The following is a 20,611-nucleotide window of genomic DNA, read 5'->3' on the forward strand; positions in this document are numbered from 1 at the left end:
AGAATATAAAGATATCAAAGTAGATGAAAGGCCAAACCATTCAAAAGATTGATTTATAACATGATTAATGACTTCAGAAAGGATACAAATAAATAACTGAATGAAGTAAGGAAGACAATGTTTAACACATTCACAGTAGGGAAGTAACAAAGCAAAGGAACGAGCCTCTAGAAAAAAAAAACCATATCAGAAATGATTTGTCAGATAACAGTGGAGATGATGACCATAATAAAAGACATGGTTAGTGATTTTAGAGCAGATTTAAAAAATAGAGGAGCTTGGGAAAATGATGGAAACCATGAATACCTATGATAGGAAAGAAATGGAATCCATGAAACAGATTCAAACAGATATGCAGATTAAAAATTTCAATGAAAGTATACACAGCAGAAAGAGCCAATGTGAAGACTGAATCTCAGATATAGAAGACAGGATTGCAGTTAGCAATCATGAAAAGAAACATTTCTTAAAAATAGCAAGGGACTACAGGATATCTACCCAGTAGCGGGGACATGATGCAAAGAAGAATAACAAGATAGATCAAGTCAATTAAAAAGCAGGAGATACAAAAATGACATAAAAAACCTGTTCACAGATGTCATGGCAGAAAATTTCCCTGGCAAGGAAAAAAGAATTTCACATACAGGTAAGTGAGGCACAGAGAACTCCAATTAACCATGATTTAAAAAGTTTATACCAAGGCATATAATAGTCAAGATTCCAGTAATTCAACACAAGAACAGAATATTAAAAGTTGTTAAAGAAAAGAAACAAATCACCTCTAAAGGAAAGCCCATAGAATCATGGCAGACTTCTCAACACGAACTCTCAAGTCAAAGAGAGCCTGAAGTATTTCAAGCCCTAAAAGAAAACAACCTCCAACCCGGATTGATGTACCCCACAATACTATGTTTCAAAATGGATGGAGGAATAGATACTTCCATGAGCCAGGCATGGTGGTGCACGCCTGTAATCCCAACACTTGGGATGCTGAGGCAGGAGGATTGTTGCGAGTTTGAGGCCATCCTGGGCTACAAAGTGAGCTCAAGGCCAGCCTGAACTGCATAGTGAGACCCTGTCTCAAAAAAAGACATGAAAAAGAACACCTGAAGAAATTCACAAATACCAAACCAGTACACAAAATGTTCTTAAGGATATTCTAAAAAGAGGTAACAAAGACTATAACTTCATGAACACCAGTAGATTGACTCCACTGGGTAAGGCAAACAAACAGAGAAAAAGAAGGGAGCCAACAACAGGAAAATAACATGACCAGGATAGGTCAGTACATGTCAATTATAACAATGAATGTTAATGGTCTCAATTCACCAATCAAAAGAAACACACAGGGAGAATGGATCAAGAAACAAGATCCAAGTAGATGGGCGTGGTGGTGCACACTTGTAAATCTCAGCACTCAGGAGGCTGAGGCAGGAGGAATGTTCCAAGTTTGAGACCAACCTGGGCTATGTAGTGAGCTCAAGGCCAGAAAAGAAAAAGAAAGAAAGAAAAGAAAAAAAGAAAACAAAAGCAAGATCCAACAATATGCTGCATATAAGAAATACATTTAAGTCAAAAAGAAATTCATAGATTGAAAGTCAAAGGATGGAAAACAATACTCCATGTGACAGGAACCCAGAAAAAAAACAGGGGCAGCTATTCTATTTGTAGACAAAGTACATATGAAGCCAAGCTTGATTAAGAAAGACTAAGAAGGTCACTATATCCTTGTAAAGGGAATAATCGAAGAGGTAGACATAACAATCATAAATATATATTCACCAAATATCAGTGCACCCAACCATATAAAACAAAGATTAACAGACTTGACAAATGAAATAAAGATAAAAAATGAACAAAGATAAAAATGAATAAAGATAAAAAATGAACAAAAAATGAAGAAAGAAATATTAGAACTGAACTAAACTCTTGAACAAATGGACTTAGTAGATATCTACAGAGAGTTCCAATCCACAACGTAAGAATATACATTCTTCTCAGCTGCACATAGGAGTTCTCCAAAATAGACCACATACTAGCTCATAGAACATACTTAAGTAAATGCATAGGAATTGAAATTATCCCATGCATATGATCAGACCATAGTGCAATGAAACTGGAAAAAACTATAGACCAATAGCCTTGATGAACATAGATACAAAAATCCTTAATAAAATACTTGCAAATGAAATTTAACAACACATTAAAAGGATCATTCAACAGGATCAAGTTGGCTTCATTCCAGGAATGGAAGGATTGTTTACAACCTAGTAAACGTAATACAGTGTACTGCCGTTCAAGAACACTTCTATTTATAAATAATTTGATTAGCAAACAAAAGTGTTTGGCAAAATTTTAGTTTTGTTTGCCAGCTGCATCTGGTGATGAACACAAATGACTGGGGTCATGTTTCTCTCATGAACAGGAATGTGCCGGTCTTTTCCAGAATCGTGGAACAATTTAAGTTTGTGAACTGAGGTGCCAATGTATACCACATAAATAGAACCCAGGATAAATCATTTGATCATCTCAATTAACAAAGAAAAAGCCTTCAACAAAATTCAACGTCTCTTCATGAGACCTCTACTCTCTACAAAAATAAATTCAAAATGGGTCAAAAACCTAGCTATAAGACCTAAAACTTTTCAAATTGCTAAAAGAAAACAGAGAGGGAACACTTGAAGCCACAGGCACAGGCAAAGACTTCCTCAATAGGTCTCCAATAACATAAAAAATAACAAAAACAGGATGATGCTGGCACAAAAAATAAGATACACAGACCAGCACAACAGCGCTGAGGACACAGAAACAAACCCATGCAATTACAGCCTTTTGAGTCAAACCTAAACACTGGACAAAAGACAGCCTCTTTAACAAATAGAGCTAACATGTGATTCAGCTACACTATTCCTTGGCATATACCTAAAGGAATTAAAGTTGCATACCTACATTTATTACAGCATAATTTACTACAACAGGTTAGATATGGAATCAATCTGTTATCTCAGCACTTGGGAGGCTGAGGCAGGAGGATCGTTGCAAGTTCGAGGCCAACTGGGCTATAAAGTGAGCTCAAGCCAGCCTCAACTGCACAGCGAGACCCGGCCTCAAAAACAAACAAACAAACAAAAAAAGACATATGGAATCAGTCTACATGCCCATCAACAGATATACAGATAATGAATATATGGTGTATAAAAACATACTTGGAATTCAAACATCATGGTGTTGAGCAAAATAATCCAGGCTCAGAAAGACAAATATTGCACGTTCTCCCTAATATGTGGAATCTAAAGAAGATGACAAGAAAGTCAAAGGGAGGCTATTAGTAAATAAGACAAAGGAAATGAGAGGGTATAAGGGTGGGTAACAGGCAATGGATATGATCAAATATTTTCTATGCATTGAAACCAAAAAAAGTGAAACTGGGGGAACAAAGGGGCAAGGGAGATGATGAAAGATGAAATTATCAAAGTACATTATGTGCGTGTATGAACCAGCCAAAATGAAAGCCATTAATCTGTATAATTAATATGCACTAATGAAAACTGTGAAACAAAAAGTTTTGTTTCGTTTTGTTTTTTTCAGCTGAATTTCAATTTCAGATAGACAGCAAATCATATCTTTTTGGGGGTGAGGAGGGACTAATGGAAATCAAACTCAGGACCTCACACTTGGCAGGTGCTGTACCACTGAGCTAAATCCCAGGTCCCGATCATGTTTTACTATAGATCTGAAATCCCAATTTCACTGTGCATTTGCAATTGTTAGTTGCCAAATCTTGCAATACAACTTAAAGGCAAGAGTCCTCAAAAAATTGCCAAACTCCCACAGTAAGCTTATTTCCTCTCGGGGCACTGGATGGGGATGCTGAAAAATGCTCATTCTCTGGGGGAGCTCCTAATAAATGCTGCTGATTTTGATGCCCTGTTTGTCATAAGCATTTTCAGCTTTCAGCAAGCTTGTACAACTAACATTTGTTAACAGAGGAGAAATCTTGCCTTTCTTGCACCCTCACAGCTATAATAGCTCAGAAACTGACCTGATGACATTCATTGTTTTCTCATGAGGTAATAAGCAAGTTGTAGGCTGTTTTATGACTTGGCCTCAGCGCAACAATGAAATAGATCTACTTTCACTGTTTTGGGCAGATGGGCTTACCTGCCAATTATCATTACATTTAGCTTTTTTTTTTTCCTTTCCTTTTTTTCCTTTTTATGTGGCAGTGGGGATTGGATCCAGGACTTCTGCATTGACCTACATCCCTAGCTATTTCTAGTTTTTAATTTTGAGAGAGTCTCACCAAGTCACTAAATTGCCCAGATTGGGTTAAACTTGTGATCTTCCTGCCTCCCCCTCCCAGAGCGCTAGGATTCCAGGCACATGCCATCATACCTGTGTCTAAAAGTGCCCACCACCCTTCTCAGAACTTTGCAGTTTCTGACATCAGGCAGTTAAAAATATTAGTAGATGTATACAAATCATATGTAACCTTTTTTTAATGGCGGCTCCCAATTCCGCTATTCAGATGTTGATTTTAGTGTGATTAATTAATTCCTTCCAGTGGAATATCTAAGCTATTTCTCTTTTCATTATTCACTTAATGAATTACACATTTTTTCCCCCCGGTACCGGGAATCAAACTCATGACCTTGCACTTGCCAGGCAGGCGCTGTGCCGCTGAGCTAAATCCCCAGCCCGAATTACATACTGTTAACAAGTCAAGAAAGATTTACATTCAACCGAATAAGAACCGTCAAAAAAGCAGAAAAGGGACAAAGGAACCAATCCCACTTGTAAAGACAGAAGTTAGAAGTAAAAAGAACCTAAAAATAGTATTGATTGAGTCACTCATCAAAGACATGATTTGTCAGCAGACCCCAAATCCTGTATATAATTACTCTGCAAACCAAGCACTGCTTCTTCCTCACCATCCCTCCCATCCAACAACTGAGTGTGGTCTTCGCCAAACGACCATGCCGATTCTTAAGGAAAAATTACCTGCATGTGAAGTACACAGTCCCTTCATGGCTCCCATCATGCTTTCCTCTCTCGGGATTGTCCCACTCTACTCCTAACCAGACTCCTAGCAGAACAAAAAACACTGAATGAGTAACAAAAGATGACAGAACAATGAGAGTAATCACAGCTACCTGGGAGGCTGAAGCAGGAGACTCAAACTGTAAGGTCAGCCCGGACATCTTTCCGTTTTCCTGTAAGCAAGTACAATTACAAATGAAAGCATACCAAGCAGACACCACTGAAGGAGAAGGAAATGTCTCAAGAACAGACAAGTTAACTTTACACTGGAAACTTCAGTTAACAAATGCAATAGTACATTTGGGTCAAAAAGCCAACAAGATGGGTGTGGTGGCCCATGTCTGTAATTGTAGCACTCTAGGAGGCTGAGGCAGGAAGATTACAGGTTTGAGCATAACTTAGGCAATTTAGTGAGACCTTGTCTCAAAATAAAATAAGAACTGGGATGTAGCTTAGTGCAAAGGTCCTGTGTTCAATTAAAAAATAAAAAACCAAAACCAAAACCAGGGATTGCACTCAATCTGCAGTTCATTTTGGGTATTACTAACATTTTAACAAGATTAACTCTTCCAATCTATAAACATGGGATATCTTTCTATTTTTAATGTTTTCTTCAATTCCCTTCTGTAATATTTTATAGTATTTATTCTCCTTGGCTAATTCACCAATAGCTTATCACTTTTCATGTAAAATATAGACACAACAGATCAGTGGTGTTGAACCTATGACATGCATACTGTAGCATGACTGTTTCCATTAAAACTCTAAAAGATTTGTCATCACTGTAATAAATTATATACAACAGTATACACATACAAAGGAAAGAAATTCTGACACATGCTAGAGCATGGATGAACCTTAAGGACATTATGTTAATTAAAATCAACCAGTTACAAAAGGCAGAATACTTTGCAACTCTGTTTATTTGAGGATGTCAGAGTAGTCAAATTCAGACAGACAAAAAGTAGAGTGGTGGTTGCAGGGACAGGTGGAGGGGGAACAGGGAACACTGTTTAATGGCTATGAAGTTTCAGTTTGGTAAGATGAAAAATGTTCTAGGGATAGATGGTTGTACAACAGTGTGAACGTACTTCATGTCAGTGAACTATACACTTACAAATGATTAAGACAGAGGCTAGGGTCTAACTCAATGGTACTTTACATGCCGAGCATATGCTTTGAAGCCCTGGGTTATTTCCAGCACCCAAAAACAAAATAAAAAAAAAATTAAGACTAAATTTTATTTGTATTTTGCAATAAAAAAGAAAACTTTACTAAAAAGACTAAAATAAAAAAGAAACTAAACTCTCCCTATTTCCTATTATCTTCTCTTTTGCTATTTATTTATTTATTTATTTATTTACTTTGCTCTTTATTTGTACTTTGGATTTCTCATTTAAGAGAAACCATAAGTAGCTATAACTCTTGAAGAATATATGCCCCTTGGGAAGCTCTTCCATCAATGATAAGAGTAACAGGCACAGAAATCAGCACAGCTGAGAGAGCAGATGTAGACAGTGGCTGGGCAGGACTACCTCACAGCCAGGTCCCAACTTCACAAGACCCAGGTGTTTCAGTCCAACATACTAAGGTGACCAGACCCCAGCAACCTGTGACAAATTCCAGTACACAAAAGAACTAACCAAGAGAACAGCAACGAAGTACTGTTTTACCTTTACAACAAGAAAAATTAGAATTCTTTACTAGTCCTAGAATCCTCTCAGTATCAGCACTCTGAGACACTGAGGCAGGAATATCACAAATTTGTGCCCAACAGGGTAACTTAGTGACTTCCAAGACCTTGTCTCAAAATAAAAAACAAAAAGAGCTGGGGATAGAGCTCAGGGCAAAAGCACATTTTGGCACAGTACTGCAAAAACAACAACAAAAACACAAGCAACATTTCCATTTTCCTGAGCTAAGAGCAGTCTGCTACTGGAGCCCGGAGGAGCGTGGAGTTAAGATATTGAGGGACACTAGTGTCACGCGTTCACAGGTGTTTTGCAATGGCTGGGTCATAGCTCAGGCATCTGCCAGAGGTCTGAGTGGAAAGCTTTGTTGTGTAGAGAGATCAATCAGAAGGCCCAGATGGTTCTACCTGGCTTTCCAGTAATCTCACTGTCTACAGAAATACTGGCACATCCTATAGGATAAAAACAACCATTCTCAAGCTGTGGGCACCAGAGTGATCCAGGGAGCATGACAAAAAGGAGGATTCCTAGACCATAACACAGAACAGCTAAATTGGGATCTTTGGGTATAGAAGTAGAGAATGTATATTTTTAACAAGCACCCCAGGCTCACTGCCTCAGACTTCCCTTTCTAGACAGATATTATCTCAACTAATTCTAACCACAATTAAATCATAGCAATTTCAAACTGAAGTCACTTATAACAAACTGAAAGACAGGAGTTTTGTACTGCTAATCTTAAATACAAGGCACTCTTTGAACAAGGATGATGGCTTAATCTAAGAATCTAGGACCACATATTCTGGCCCTGAGGCCAGAATTATAGACTTCTGTATTTATCATGTTGATCCACTGAGAGAACACAGTGAGTCATCATGCTCTAAAAAAATTAATATAGGGCTGGGGCACAGTGATGTAGCTCAGTGGCACAGTGCCTGCCTTGCAAGTGTGAGGTTGTGGGTTCAATTCCTGGCACACACAAAAAAATTAATATAACAGGTCATGGTGGCACATGCCTCTAATCCCAAGGACTTGAGAGGCTGGGTGCAGGAGGGTCACAAGTTTGAGTCCAGCTTGAACTACTTAGTGAGGCCTTGTCTCAAAATTTTAAAAACAGCAAAAGGTACTGGCCATGGTGGTGTACACCTGTAATCCGAACACTCAGGAGGCTGAGGCAGAAGAACTGCTCCAAGTTTGAGGCCAGCCTGGGCTATCCACTGAGTTTAAGGCCAGTCTGGACTACATAGTGAGATTATCTCAAAAATCAAATCAGTCAATCAAGCAATCAATCAATGGATGGGTTGGAAGTATAATTCAGTGGTAGAGAGTTGGCCTAGCACAAGGTGGAGAACCTGGATTCAATCCCAAGTACTACCCCCTAAAAAAGGAAAGAAACTCATGATTTTCCTATAAATAAAAACAGAATTTTGGAAAAAGAGTACTTTTTAATGTCACAATAAAACATGGCATCAAAAACAATAATAATCTAAAATTTAAGATGTTCTTACAAACCAAGCACAGTGGCACATGCCTGTCATATCAGCACTTTAGGGGATGAGGCTGGGGGACTGAAAGTTCTAGGCCCACCTGGGCATCTTAGTGAGGTCCTGCCTCAAATTAGAAAATAAAGGGGCTGAGGATGCTGCTCTATGTGAAAACCCTGGGTTCAATCCTTAGTACTGGAGGGAAAAACGTTCTGATTGTCAGGTATGGTAAGTTTTTTGCACACACCAGTTGACTGAATCCTGCCCCCTGACATAGCAGACTACTTCACTTCATCATGACTGTGGACTGCAGAAAGAGCACTAGCCTGCAGCAGCAGAAATTCTCTCTGGGGAAGCAACCCTATATCTGTTCAAAGTTAAAATATGAATCCCAGGCAACCCACTGGGGTCCCCTTCTCTCTCTTGGACAGAAGCTTTCTTTCCCCCAATAAACATACTCTGCTCTAAACCTCTGTTGTTCCTAAAATTCATTCTTTAATTTTAGAGAACATGAACTCATACCAGATATGTACTAGGTTGGAGTTTCTTTCCCCTGTATCATTTGGAGGTCTTCCACCGAGATCATTGGATGGAGGAAAAGAAGATATGCTCAAATAAGGTCAAATGTATATGATGGAAGCACAGTGTACTCCTGCTGGAATGCCAGCCCACATGCAAAGTAGGTCTATGTGAAACCCCTGGCCGGGCATGGTGGTGCACGCCTGTCATCCCAGCACTTGGGAGGCTGAGGAAGGAGGATCGCTGTGAGTTCAAGGCCAGCCTGAACTGCACAGCAAAACTCTGTCTCAAAAAAACAAAAAACAAAACAGTTTTAAAAAAGACCCCTGGAGGTATCACTACCCAATCAAACCTCATACTCAGAAAACTAGATTTTAAAGAAAGAGCTAGAAGCAATGCGAACTTTCTGTGATTCAGCAAAACAGAAAAGGCTCGCAAAGTGAACTGGCTCACAAGGTGGCAGAGTGCAAACCTTTAGCCTTAGAATGCAAAAGAATCAAGGAGGACTCAGATGAAGAGATAAAGCAGTGAGGAGATGCCTTAAAAGATGTGCAGAAGCAAATATCTGAATCAGAAGGCAAAGTGAAGCAAATGCAGACCCATTTTCTTGCCCTTAAGGAGCACCTGGCAAGTGAAGCAGCCATGGGGAACCATAGAGTCATGGAGGAACTGAAGGGCCAGGTGAAAGACATGAAAGCAAAGTATGAAGGTGCCTCTGAGCAGTGGGAAAACCACGAAACCAAACAAATGCGATGTTGGTAGAAGAGTCTAAGAGGGATGAAGACAGGCTGGTAGAGGAACATAAACGACTGCAGAAGGAGTTTAGTATGTGCAAAATGGAGCGGGAGAAGAAAGGAAGGAAGGTCACAGAGGTGCAAGGGCAGTTAAAGGAACTGTTAGCCAAGGTGGCCCTCTCTATCCCAACAGAAGTCTGAGAACATGAAGAGCTTATTATCAAATGAAGTGAACAAGAAAGCAAAAAAGCTAATAGAGATGGAAAAAGATATGAGTGATCACTTAGTGAAATTCGCCAGTTAAAGAGAGAACTTGAGAATGTCAGGGCCAAGTTCGCTCAGCAAGTTAGCCCGCAGGAACATGCGCAGCTCAAGGGAAGGCTAGAGTGAAAGTTAAGAGAACTTTGGAGGAAGGTCACCAAATTACAGCTGAAAAACCAGACTTTCCAAAAAGAGGTTGAACTGGGTGTGGTGGTACACACCTGTAATCTCAGCACTCGGGAGGCTGAGGTAGGAGGATCTGTATGAGTTCAAGACCAGTCTGGGCTATAAAGTGAGCTCCAAGGTCAGCCTGAACTGCATAGCAAGACCTTGTGTCAAAAAGACAAAACAAAACAAAACAAAACCAACCAAAGGAAAAAAAAAAGGAGGTTGAGAAGTTTCATGTGGATAACAAGCTCCACAACCAGCAAGTGCATAACCTAACCATGGTGATCAATCATTACGTTCCTTTAAAAATCAGCGAAGAAATGAAAAAGTCACAAGATGTTAATATTGATGATTTGAATAAAAAGCTTTCAGAGGAAACACAGAAATATATAGAAAAGAAATCTGAAGTGGAGAAATTATTGATGGAAAATGACAGGTTGAGTTAGAACATTAACCTGCCTGGAAACTGTTTATTCCTCCTGAGAAATATGAAAAAGAGATAATGGCCCTGAAATTCAATATTGTTGAACTTAAAAAACAGCTATCTCAATTTAATAAAAAATGTGGTGAAGATCAAGAGAAAATTCATATACTCGTGTCTGAAAACACCAACTTGAAAAAGACTCTGAGTAACCAGTATGTGCCAGCGAAAACCCATGAAGAGGTTAAAACTGCACTGAGCAACCCATTAGGTAAGACAAACAGAATTGCTGGATGCAAAGAAGAGATTTGAAGACATAAATGAAGAATTTGTAAAAATAAAATCGAGGATGAAATATTAAAAAGAAACCTGGAAACCACTCAGAATCAAATCAAAGCCAAGTACACAGCCCGGAAGAGCACGAGGGGAAGATGAGCGCCGGGAGTCAGAGCCTGCAGGAGGTGCAGGAGGCTACCGCTGCAGTTCCGGCCGACCATCACCCGGGCCAGGAGGACAGCGTGTCCCCACATGCCGAAATTAAAGCCCAGAAGAAGGAACCTGACACAATCCATGAGTGCATCAAAGGAAAATATGCTCCCATTATCAGCTCTGAAGAGTGTGAGCAGAAATTCAAAGCAAAAAGAACTAAAAGAGCAGACACAGAAGTGCAGTGACAGAGAAGTCAAGAAAAGCAAGCAAGAGAGTGACAAATTAAAGAGGGAGATGGTTAACCTGCAGAAAGAGTTAAAGGATAAGAATGTCCTCATGAAGAATGCCTATGAAATGGAAAGGGTGCTGAGCAGAAAAACAGAAGAGCTCAATAAACAGTTAAAAGATCTGTCACAGAAATACAACCATGTGCAGGCCGAGAAAGAGAAACTAGCAGAGCAAAAGGCCAAATGGACCTCTGAGATCCTTGCAGCATAGTCTTTTGCAAAAACAGCATGTTCCATTGGAACAGGTGGAGGCCCTGAAAAAAATCTCTTAATGGCACAATGGAGAACTTGAAGGAAGAACTGAAGAATAAGTAGGGTTGCTTTGAGAAAGAGCAGCAGACAGTGAGCAAGCTACGGCAGCAGTTGGAGAATCAAAAGAACTCTTCCGTGCCCCTGGTGGAACACCTCAGGCTAAGGAAGCATTTGAGAAAGAGGCTGGAGTCATGACAGCTAGCTTGAGAGAAAGGAAAGAAGAAAGTCAAAACAAAACCCAAGACATCTCCAAATTTCAGACCGAAGTTCAGAATACTAAACAAACATTTAAAAAATTAGAGACTGGAGAGGTAGTTGATTTGTCTAAATATAAAGCAACAAAAAAGGATTTGGAGACTCAGGTTTCCAACTTAAATGAAAAACTGGCCAATCTGAACAGAAAGTACAATGAGATATGCAAAGAGGTTTTACATGCCAAAAAGAGGAACTTATCTACAAAAGGTGAGAAGGATTGACTGCATTTTAGCATTGAGCCAGAAATCAAGGATCAGAAAGAACAATGCGGTAAGTCCTTAGCAACAGAGAGAAGGATACAAGAATCTGCTAAACAAATTGAAACAAAAGATAATAAGATAAGAGAACTGCTCGATGATGTAGAAAGACCAAAGCAGGCACTCAATGGCCTGTCCCAGCTCATATACACCAGTGGCAGCTGGCAGAGCCAGCTGGTGGATGCCCTGTAGCACCAAGTAAAGGCCTTCCAGCACCAGCTGGCTGATGCTGACAGACAGCACCAAGAAGAAATCACAATTTACCGGACACACATTCTTAGAGCTTCACAGGGTCCCATGGATAAGATGTCCAGGCAGCCCTAGTGCAGATCACACAGGAGTGGCAGGGGCTAGTGTGCTACTGTCAGCACCGCCTGGCCCGCCTAATTTATCCTGCTGGTGCTAAGCATTCTGTATGCAACTTTGCCTCTTCTGCAACTCTGCTAGTATAATTAACATAACATATATTTTGTTCCACCAAAAAACCCCACCTGAACCCCAAGTTTTCTGCATCTATGAAGTTAGAAAAGATGACCCTGTACCAAAAAAACTGTAGTTAGAAATCACTGTATATAATAAAATCTACAAATTGGAAGGAGGCTGCATCCCACTAACAGATAAGTTTTAATACACATGCATACTAAAATACTCATATGCATTAACTACTTATACTATCTATAGTTTTTCACCTAAATATCATTATATATCCAGGTACCAAAGACAATTACCTTAGTCTGACTTAATGTGATGTTCCTCTAGACAATAACTGATTTAGTTATAATTGCCATTTATTGCTAGAACATGAAAATCATGTCATTGTCACATTTAAACACACTCTCACATACTTGCGCTGGTAGAAGGGTAAAGGTAAAAGAAATGAGTGTGTAGCTCACCTGAAAGCTGTTATAAAATGCTAAGAGAAGAGCACTGCTGTGCATGCTTTGTATGGAGATTTATTATCAGACTATGTGCCAACTCTAATTCTCTAGGTAATATTATTTCCTTGCGGGGGGTACTAGGTAGTACTATTTCAAAAAAATAAGGACAACAAAATCTTTGGAACAAAATCATCAACAAGCCAAACACAGTGGCACATGTCTGTAATATAAACTACTCAGGAGGTTTTAGCAGGAGGAGCACAGGAGACCAGCCTGGGAAAATTAGCAAGATCCTGTTTTAAAATAAACTATAAACATGGTGTGGTGGCACATGCCTATAATCCCAGCACTCTGGGAATCTGAAGAAGGAGCCCAAATTTGAGCCCAGCCTGAGCAAAGTAATGACTTAGCAAGACACTGTCTCAAAATAAAAAAGGGCTGCAGATGTAACATAGTTCAAAGGCTCTGTATTCAACCCCCAGTAATGAGAGGGGAGGCACTGCAGACATACCTCAGTCTGAGGGCCTGGGTTCAAAACCTAGTAATAATAAAAAAAAAATAATGATAATGATAAGATTTCCAGGAAGATGGTGCAGTGGTGAGCAAAACAAGAAGGGCCTCTCTGAGATCTGGTGTTCAGACACTGCAGTATAGCAACATGAGGAAGAGAAGAAGGAGGGAAGTGGAGCCCTGGGAGCTAAGAAGGATTTCAAGTGTGAATTGAAACCCAAAGGGAGAGTGAAGAGAGAACTTCAGTGAAGGAGAAGGAAGAGGCAGGCAACGCTTTCTCCCTGAGCCTGGACTCACTGCATGGGAGGGGTGGCCTGAACCTTCACTCAGTGATGCTGGCTACCCCTGGGGTCTCCAGGGAGAAGCACACATGTGGGGTGGAACTGTGGAAGCAGCAGATTGCCGTGAATGGTGAGTTGTTCTTGTCCCAAAGTGCCACAAGAGAGGGCGATTGGCCAGGAGACATCTTGGAGAGAAGCCAACTAGCCTTGGCACTCAGAGCAGCTGTTGGCTCCACCTAGTGGCTCCCAGATGAGTTCAAGAACTTGGGGACTGCCCCAGGATGGGCAGGTCTGTCTGGTTCCAGGCTCAGAACTTTAGTAGAAGTAGGGGTGCAGGCTCATTGTGATGATTATCCACTACTGCGCTATGGAGCTGCTGCTGTCTTGCTGGGATCGATCACTGTGGATCTGGACTCTGCCCATGATGTCTACCATTGGCAAAAAGACACACTTTGAAGAGGACTTTTTTTCTTCTTCTTTTCTCCTTTTCTTTTTTTTTATCATTTTCTTTGTCTTTTTTGTTTGTTTGTTCTTCACTGTTTGTTCTTGTTTTTATATGAGTGTGAACATAGTTTCTAGGTTTTTTGTTGTTCTGTTCTTGTTTTTATTTTTCTCTCCTTCCCTCCTGTCTTTTTCACCAGTTTCCCAAAGTTTGCCTGATACTCCTTGTCCTGCAACCTTGCTTCTATTCTCTTCCTTTTCTTCTACTGCTCTATTTTCCCGCCAACCCCTTTTAAAATTTTCACCCCTAAGGGTATAATTTCCATATTGAGGGCTTATTAACTGCATGCAATTTTCAGGTACATTTTAGATTTTTTTTAATTTTAAAAAATAAAAGAAGGAAAACATATTAACAGACAGACATCCATTTACAAAATAGCATAAGAATAATCCAAACAAAACAGAGTTACAGACAAAGTTGTAGGAAATTAACCATGGTTGTTGTATTACTGACTGATAACTTCAAAGTGGTTTCTCAGGAAAACAAATAGAGATATATAAGATCGATCAAACAAATAATCATTAATTGTTTCTTTCTGGGATGTTCTCCAAAACAGATCACATACAAGCTCACAGAATATAAGCTTAAGGGGCTGGGGATTTAGCTCAGCGGCAAAAGCACCTGCCTGGCAAGCGCAAGGTCGTGAGTTCGGTTCCCGGTACCGGAGAAAAACCAAAAAAACAAAAAAACAAAAACAAAAAAAAAAAAAAACAAAAAAAGAATATAAGCTTAAGTAAATGCAAAGAAATTGAAATTATCCCATGGTTATTATCAGACCATACTGCAATGAAATTGAAAATCCATGTCAACAGAAACCACAAGAACTTCATAAAGACATGGAAATTAAGTAACACCCTCCTGAACAACCAATCAGTCACAGATGAAACTGAAGAAGAAATTAGACAATTTCTACAATTAAAACACAGTAATGCCAACACAACTTAGAGAACTTAAAAAACACTATGAAAGCAGTTCTAGCTGAGCATGGTGGCTCATGCCTGTAATCCCAGCACTTGGGAGGCTGAGGCAGGAGGATCACTGTGAGTTGAGGCCAGCCTGGGCTACAAAGTGAGCTCAGGGCCAGCCTAAACTGCATAGTGAGACGCTGAAGAAAAAAAGAAATTAAAAAATGAAAGCATTTCTATATGGGAAATTTACAGCCATGGACAACCATATCAGGAAAAAAGAGTAAGCTCAAATAAACAACTTAATGTTGAACCTCAAGCTTTTAGAAAAAGAAGAACAAATCAGTGCAATGGAGAGTAATAAAACAATTCAAAGAATCAATTCATCAAAAAGATGGTTCTTTGAAAGATTAAATAAAACTCAACAAACCCTTAGGCAACCTTATTTAAAAAGCCAACCTTGTCAAATCCACTATACAAAGAAAAATCCACGCAATTAAGAATGAAAAGGGTGAAATCACAATAGATCCTGCAGAAATCCAGATTATCAAAACCTCCTTGGAGAAACTGTTTTTTTTTTTTTTTTTTTTTTTTTTGTCTTTTTGAGACAGGATCTTGCTATGCAGTTCAGGCTAGCTTTGAGGTCACTTTGTAACCCAGGCTGGTCTTCAATTCGCAACTATCCTCCTGCCTCAGCCTCTGGAATGCTGAGATTACAGGCATGTGCCACCACACCCGGCAGGAGAACCTGTATTCTAATAAGAATGAAAATGCAGAAGAAATGGGCAGATTTCTAGATACGTATGAATAACCAAAGCTGAATCAAAAAGATATAAAAATTCTAAATAAACCAGTATCAGTCAATGAAATTGAAGATGTAATTAAAAACCTACCACCAACAAAAGCCCAGGCCCTGACAGAGTCACTGCTGAATCCTACAGAAACTTTAGAGAAGATCTAATACCACTACTTCTCAAGCTCTTTAATAAAATTAAAAAGGAAACAATACTCCTGAATTCATTCCAGGAAGCAAGCATCACCTTGATACCAAAACCAGAGAAGACCCAATAAAGAAAGAGAATTACAAGCCAATCTCCCTAATGAATATAGAAGCAAAAATCCTCAGTAAGATACTGGCAAACAGAATGCAGCAAATCATCAAGAAGATTATACACCATGACCAAATAGGATTTATCCCAGGGATGCAGGGATGGTTCAACATATGCAAATCAATAAATGTAATACACCATATTAACAGAGTCAAGGACAAAAACCCATATGATCATCTCAGTAGCTGCAGAAAATAAAGTGTTGACAAAGTCCAGCAGCCATTCATGATAAAAACCCTACAGAAAATTGGAATAAAGGGTCTTTATTTCAATCTGGTAAAAGTTACCTATGACAAACCAATAGCCAACGCCATAATAAATGGACAAAACCTGAAAGCTTTTACTCTAAAATCAGGAACAAGACAAGGATGTGCACTATCAACACTCTTATTCAATATAGTTTTGGAAACATTAGCCAGAGCAGTTACACAAGAGAAAGAAATAAGAGGAATTAAGGATAGGAGAGGAAAAAGTTAAATTGTTATTATTCACAGATGACATGATACTCTACATAGAAGACCCCAAAAACTCCAACAAAAGACTTCTAGATTTAATAACCAAATTCAGTAGCACTGCTGGATAAAAGTTAACACTCAGAATCATTAGAATTCCTGTATACAAATAACAAACTCATTGACAGAGAAATCAGGAACCCATACCTTTCATGATAGCATTCAAAATATAAAATTCCTAGGAATCAATCTAATAAAGGAAATAAAATACCTCTACATTGAAAACTACAAGGGCCAAGGACATAGCGTAGTGGCAAAGTGCCTGCCCAGTAAGCACAAGGTCCTGAGCTCGATTCCTGGTTCCAAAAAAGAAACTACAGTACTCTGAAAAAGGAGATCAAAGAAGATATCAAAAAGTGGAAAGATAGCCCTTGCTCTTGGGTAGGAAGAATCAATACAGTGAAAATGGGTATACTTCCAAAATTGCTCTACAGATTTAATGTAATCTTTATCAAAATTCTAACAGCATATCTCACAGAATTAGAGAAAACATTCCTAAAATTCTTTTGGAACCAGAAGAGATCTAGAATTGCAAAGGCAAGGCAGAGGACATCACAACCCCTGACTTGAAATTATAGTACAAAGCTGCTGTGATAAAAACAGTGTGATACAGGCAAAAAATAGACCCAAGGATCAGTGGAATAGATTATAAGATTACATACTCAGCTACCTTATCTTTGACAAAGGTGCCAAACACCTTTACTGAAAGAAAGATAGCCTCTTCAATAAACGTGGTAAGAAACTGGGGCTGGTGATATAGTTCCACAGTATAAGTGACTGCCTGGCAAGCACAAGGTCCTGAGTTCAATTCCCAGTACCAAAAAAAAATCATATTATCTGTGATGAAAAAGACAGTTTTGCTGTGTGTGGTGGCGCACGCCTGTAATCCCAGCACTTGGGAGGCCCAGGCAGTAGGATTGTTACGAGACTAGCCTGGGCTACAAACTGAGCTAAAGGCCAGCCTGAACTGAGTAGTGAGACCCTGTCTCAAAAACACAACAAACAAACAAAGAAACAACAACAAAACAAAACAAAACAAAAAAACAGGCCAGGGATATAGCTCAGCAGCACAAGTGCTTGCTTGCCAAGTGCAAGGTCCTGAGTTCCACTCCTGGTACCAAAAAAAAAAAAAAAAACAAAGTAAAAAACTGGCTTTCCCCACGCCCAACATTAAAACTACACCCATATCTTTCACCATGCACTAAACTAAAATCGAAATGGATCAAAGTTCTAAATTTTAAAACAGAAACACTAAATCAGCTGGAAGATAGAATTTGAAATGAACAGATACTTCTCAGATGAAGAAGTAGAAACAGCAAATAAATACATGAAAAAATACTCAATATCACTGGTGTTATGGTATGTGTCTTCAGTGTCCCCTCAAAGTCTCATGCAGTCATGGGGGATGGGCTTTTTGGAGGCAGCTGAATCTACAGTTTGTGATTGATTCATGGTCCAACGCTGGGATTAAGAGTGCTGGGATTAAGGGTAGGTGACTGCTGGATCAGTCCACTGATTAGATTGGCACTGCCCTAATCCCAGCAGTTTGGATATGATAAAAGGGGCAGAAAGAGGTTTGTTTCCCTCTCTCACTTGTTGCTTTTACTGTCTTGTGCCACCATGAACAGTTGCCCCTCTGCCATGCAGCCTTGGCCTTGCAGCCAGCTCATTAAGGACAGAAACCTCTACCAATTGTGAATTAAATAAAGCTTCCCCTCTTTAATTTTCAGTGTTGGGTATTTTGTTCAACAACAAGAAAAATAACTAAGACAACTGAACATTGAGAAATGCAAATCAAAACAACACTGAGATTTCATCTCATCTCAGAAAGAAGGGCTATTATCAAGAATTAACAGGGGCTGGGGACTTAGCTCAGTGGCACAGCGCCTGCCTGTCAAGCACAAGATTCTGAGTTCAATTCCCAGTACCAAAAAAAAGAAAAAGAAAAAGAAATAACAAATCCTGGTGGGGATGTGGGAGGAATTGGAACCTTTTTCCCTGTTGGTGGGAGTGCAGACTGGTGTAACCACTGTGGAAATCAGTATGGCGATTCCTCAAAAAATACATTTACAGGTCCCACTGGACCCAGCTATTCCCCTTCTTGGTATCTTCCCCCCAAAATTAAAAGCATCGTACCATAGCAATACATGCACAACCATGTCTATAGCGGCACAGGTTGGAAAATCTAAATCTTAGAAACAGCCTAGAAGAAGATGTAGTTTTTTAATACAATGGACTACTCTGCCCTAAAGGAAGATAAGCTTGAGACATTTCTAGCTAAATGGAGGCACCTTGAGACCATACTCTTAAGTGAAATAAATCTGACACGTGTAAATACCACAATGTTTCTGTGGTGTGAGTAACCAAAAGTGTAAATAAGGACCAAAATGTATAACAGATATGGTGAAATGGGAAGAAAATGTTCAAATGAGAAAGGGAACTACGGAGGAGAGAAGGGGAAAGGAAGGAAGGGGAAAGAAAAACATGAGAAAAGCAGGAAAACATGGAAACAAAGCTTTTGTAAGTAAGGTGGGGAAGAGGGATTGAAGGGAGGGTATGAGAATGGGGAAAACGAAACCGAACCAAGTTGTATCATGTACAGGTACAAATTCCCTATAATGAATGTGATTATTATGTATACCTAAAATGTACCAATAAACTTAATTTCTAAAAAATAATAATGGTGAAAATAATAAAAGAAGCAGAGTGTAACAGGATACAAAATCAACACACAAAAATCAATAGCGTTCCCTTATACGTTCCCTTGATGAATAATTCATCAAGCGTTCCCCTGATGAATAATGAATTCATCAAGCGTTCCCTTGATGAATAATGAATTCATCAAGAAAAAGAATCAGGCAAAAAATATGATTCATAGTAGCATCAAGAGCCAGGTGTGGTGGTGCACGCCTGTAATCCCAGCACTCGGGAGGCTGAGGCAGGAGGGTTCTTGCTAGATCAAGACCAGCCTGGGCTACAAAGTGAGTTCAAGACCAGCCTGAACTGCATAATGATACCCTGTCTCAAAAAGATCCCCCCCCAAAAAAAACAGCATCAAGAAAAATTAAATACTTAGGAATTAACCTAACTAAGGAAATGAAAGACCTATACAATGATAACTACAGTACTCTGGGAAAGGATACTGAAGAGGACACCAGAAAATCAAATGCTATTCCCTGTTCCTGCATAGGCAGAACTAATATGGTCAAAATGGCCATACTTACAAAACTGATTCACAGTTCTAATGAAATTTCACAATAGGAGAGCTCTTCTACTTTTAGAGGCTGCACACATTTCCTGGCTTGTGACCCCCTTTCATCTTGGAAGCAGGTCAAAGTCTGTTAAAATGTCTCATATTACAGCACCACACTGACTCTCCTGCCTCAGGCTTTCATGGATAATGATTCCTACACTAGTCCTGACTGCACTAGGCCCCCCTGGGTGAGCCAGAATATTCTCCCAATCTTAAAATAGGCTGATTAGCAACCCTAACTCCCTCTGACATGTAAATTAATACAAGCACAGGTTCTGGGGATGCCCTTGGGGTGCCATTACTCTGCCTTCCATTACTCTGCCTTCCATAGCAGCCTATTCTTACTTCCATCTAAACAGTTTTGTGATAACCCAGGCATGATCACACACACTGTAATGCCAGCACGAAGAAGGCTGAAGCAGGAGGAACACAAGTTTGAGGCCAGCCTGGGCTACATAGTGAGACTCTAACAAAACAAAAAAAGTGTTAAGAACGTTTGAGTCTGAGTGTGATGCTTATCACAGGAAACTATCTCCAACTACAAGTAACCATTTGCAAAACATGAAGACTGATATTTCCTTTTAAGTAATTTTTTAACGAAGACTGGTATTTCCTTTTAAGTATTTTTTTAAAAGCTTATTTGTAACAGCAGCCAATACTGTACCTCTTATTTAGTTGTCAAAACAGCCCTACAACAGTGTTTAGTAAGGTGACCCCAGCAGTAGTTACTAATCTGTGTTCAGTTTGTCTACATTATTGTATAATTTCCATCAGATGGGCCCAGGGATGTAGCTCAGTGGCACAAAAAATTAGTTCTTTTTTTGTTTTGTTAGAGTCTCACTATGTAGCCCAGGCTGGCCTCA

The 20,611-nt window shown here is 39.5% G+C and overlaps 1 protein-coding gene across 5 annotated transcripts in view; it reads right to left on the reverse strand.

The window, feature by feature from the left end:
* The window catches only part of Tbce (tubulin folding cofactor E), a 70,422-nt gene that overhangs the window by 31,620 nt on the left and 18,191 nt on the right, over positions 1 to 20,611 (reverse strand). For all 5 annotated transcript variants that reach the window (XM_013504678.1, XM_005404947.2, XM_005404946.2 and 2 more), the window contains one exon: positions 5,002 to 5,086. In XM_013504678.1, the coding sequence (XP_013360132.1) occupies positions 5,002 to 5,086 (85 nt within the window). The remainder of the gene's footprint in view (positions 1 to 5,001; positions 5,087 to 20,611) is intronic.

Source organism: Chinchilla lanigera, unplaced genomic scaffold (genome assembly GCF_000276665.1).
Source record: "Chinchilla lanigera isolate Chin_1 unplaced genomic scaffold, ChiLan1.0 scaffold00091, whole genome shotgun sequence".
Taxonomy (NCBI): Eukaryota; Metazoa; Chordata; class Mammalia; order Rodentia; family Chinchillidae; genus Chinchilla; species Chinchilla lanigera.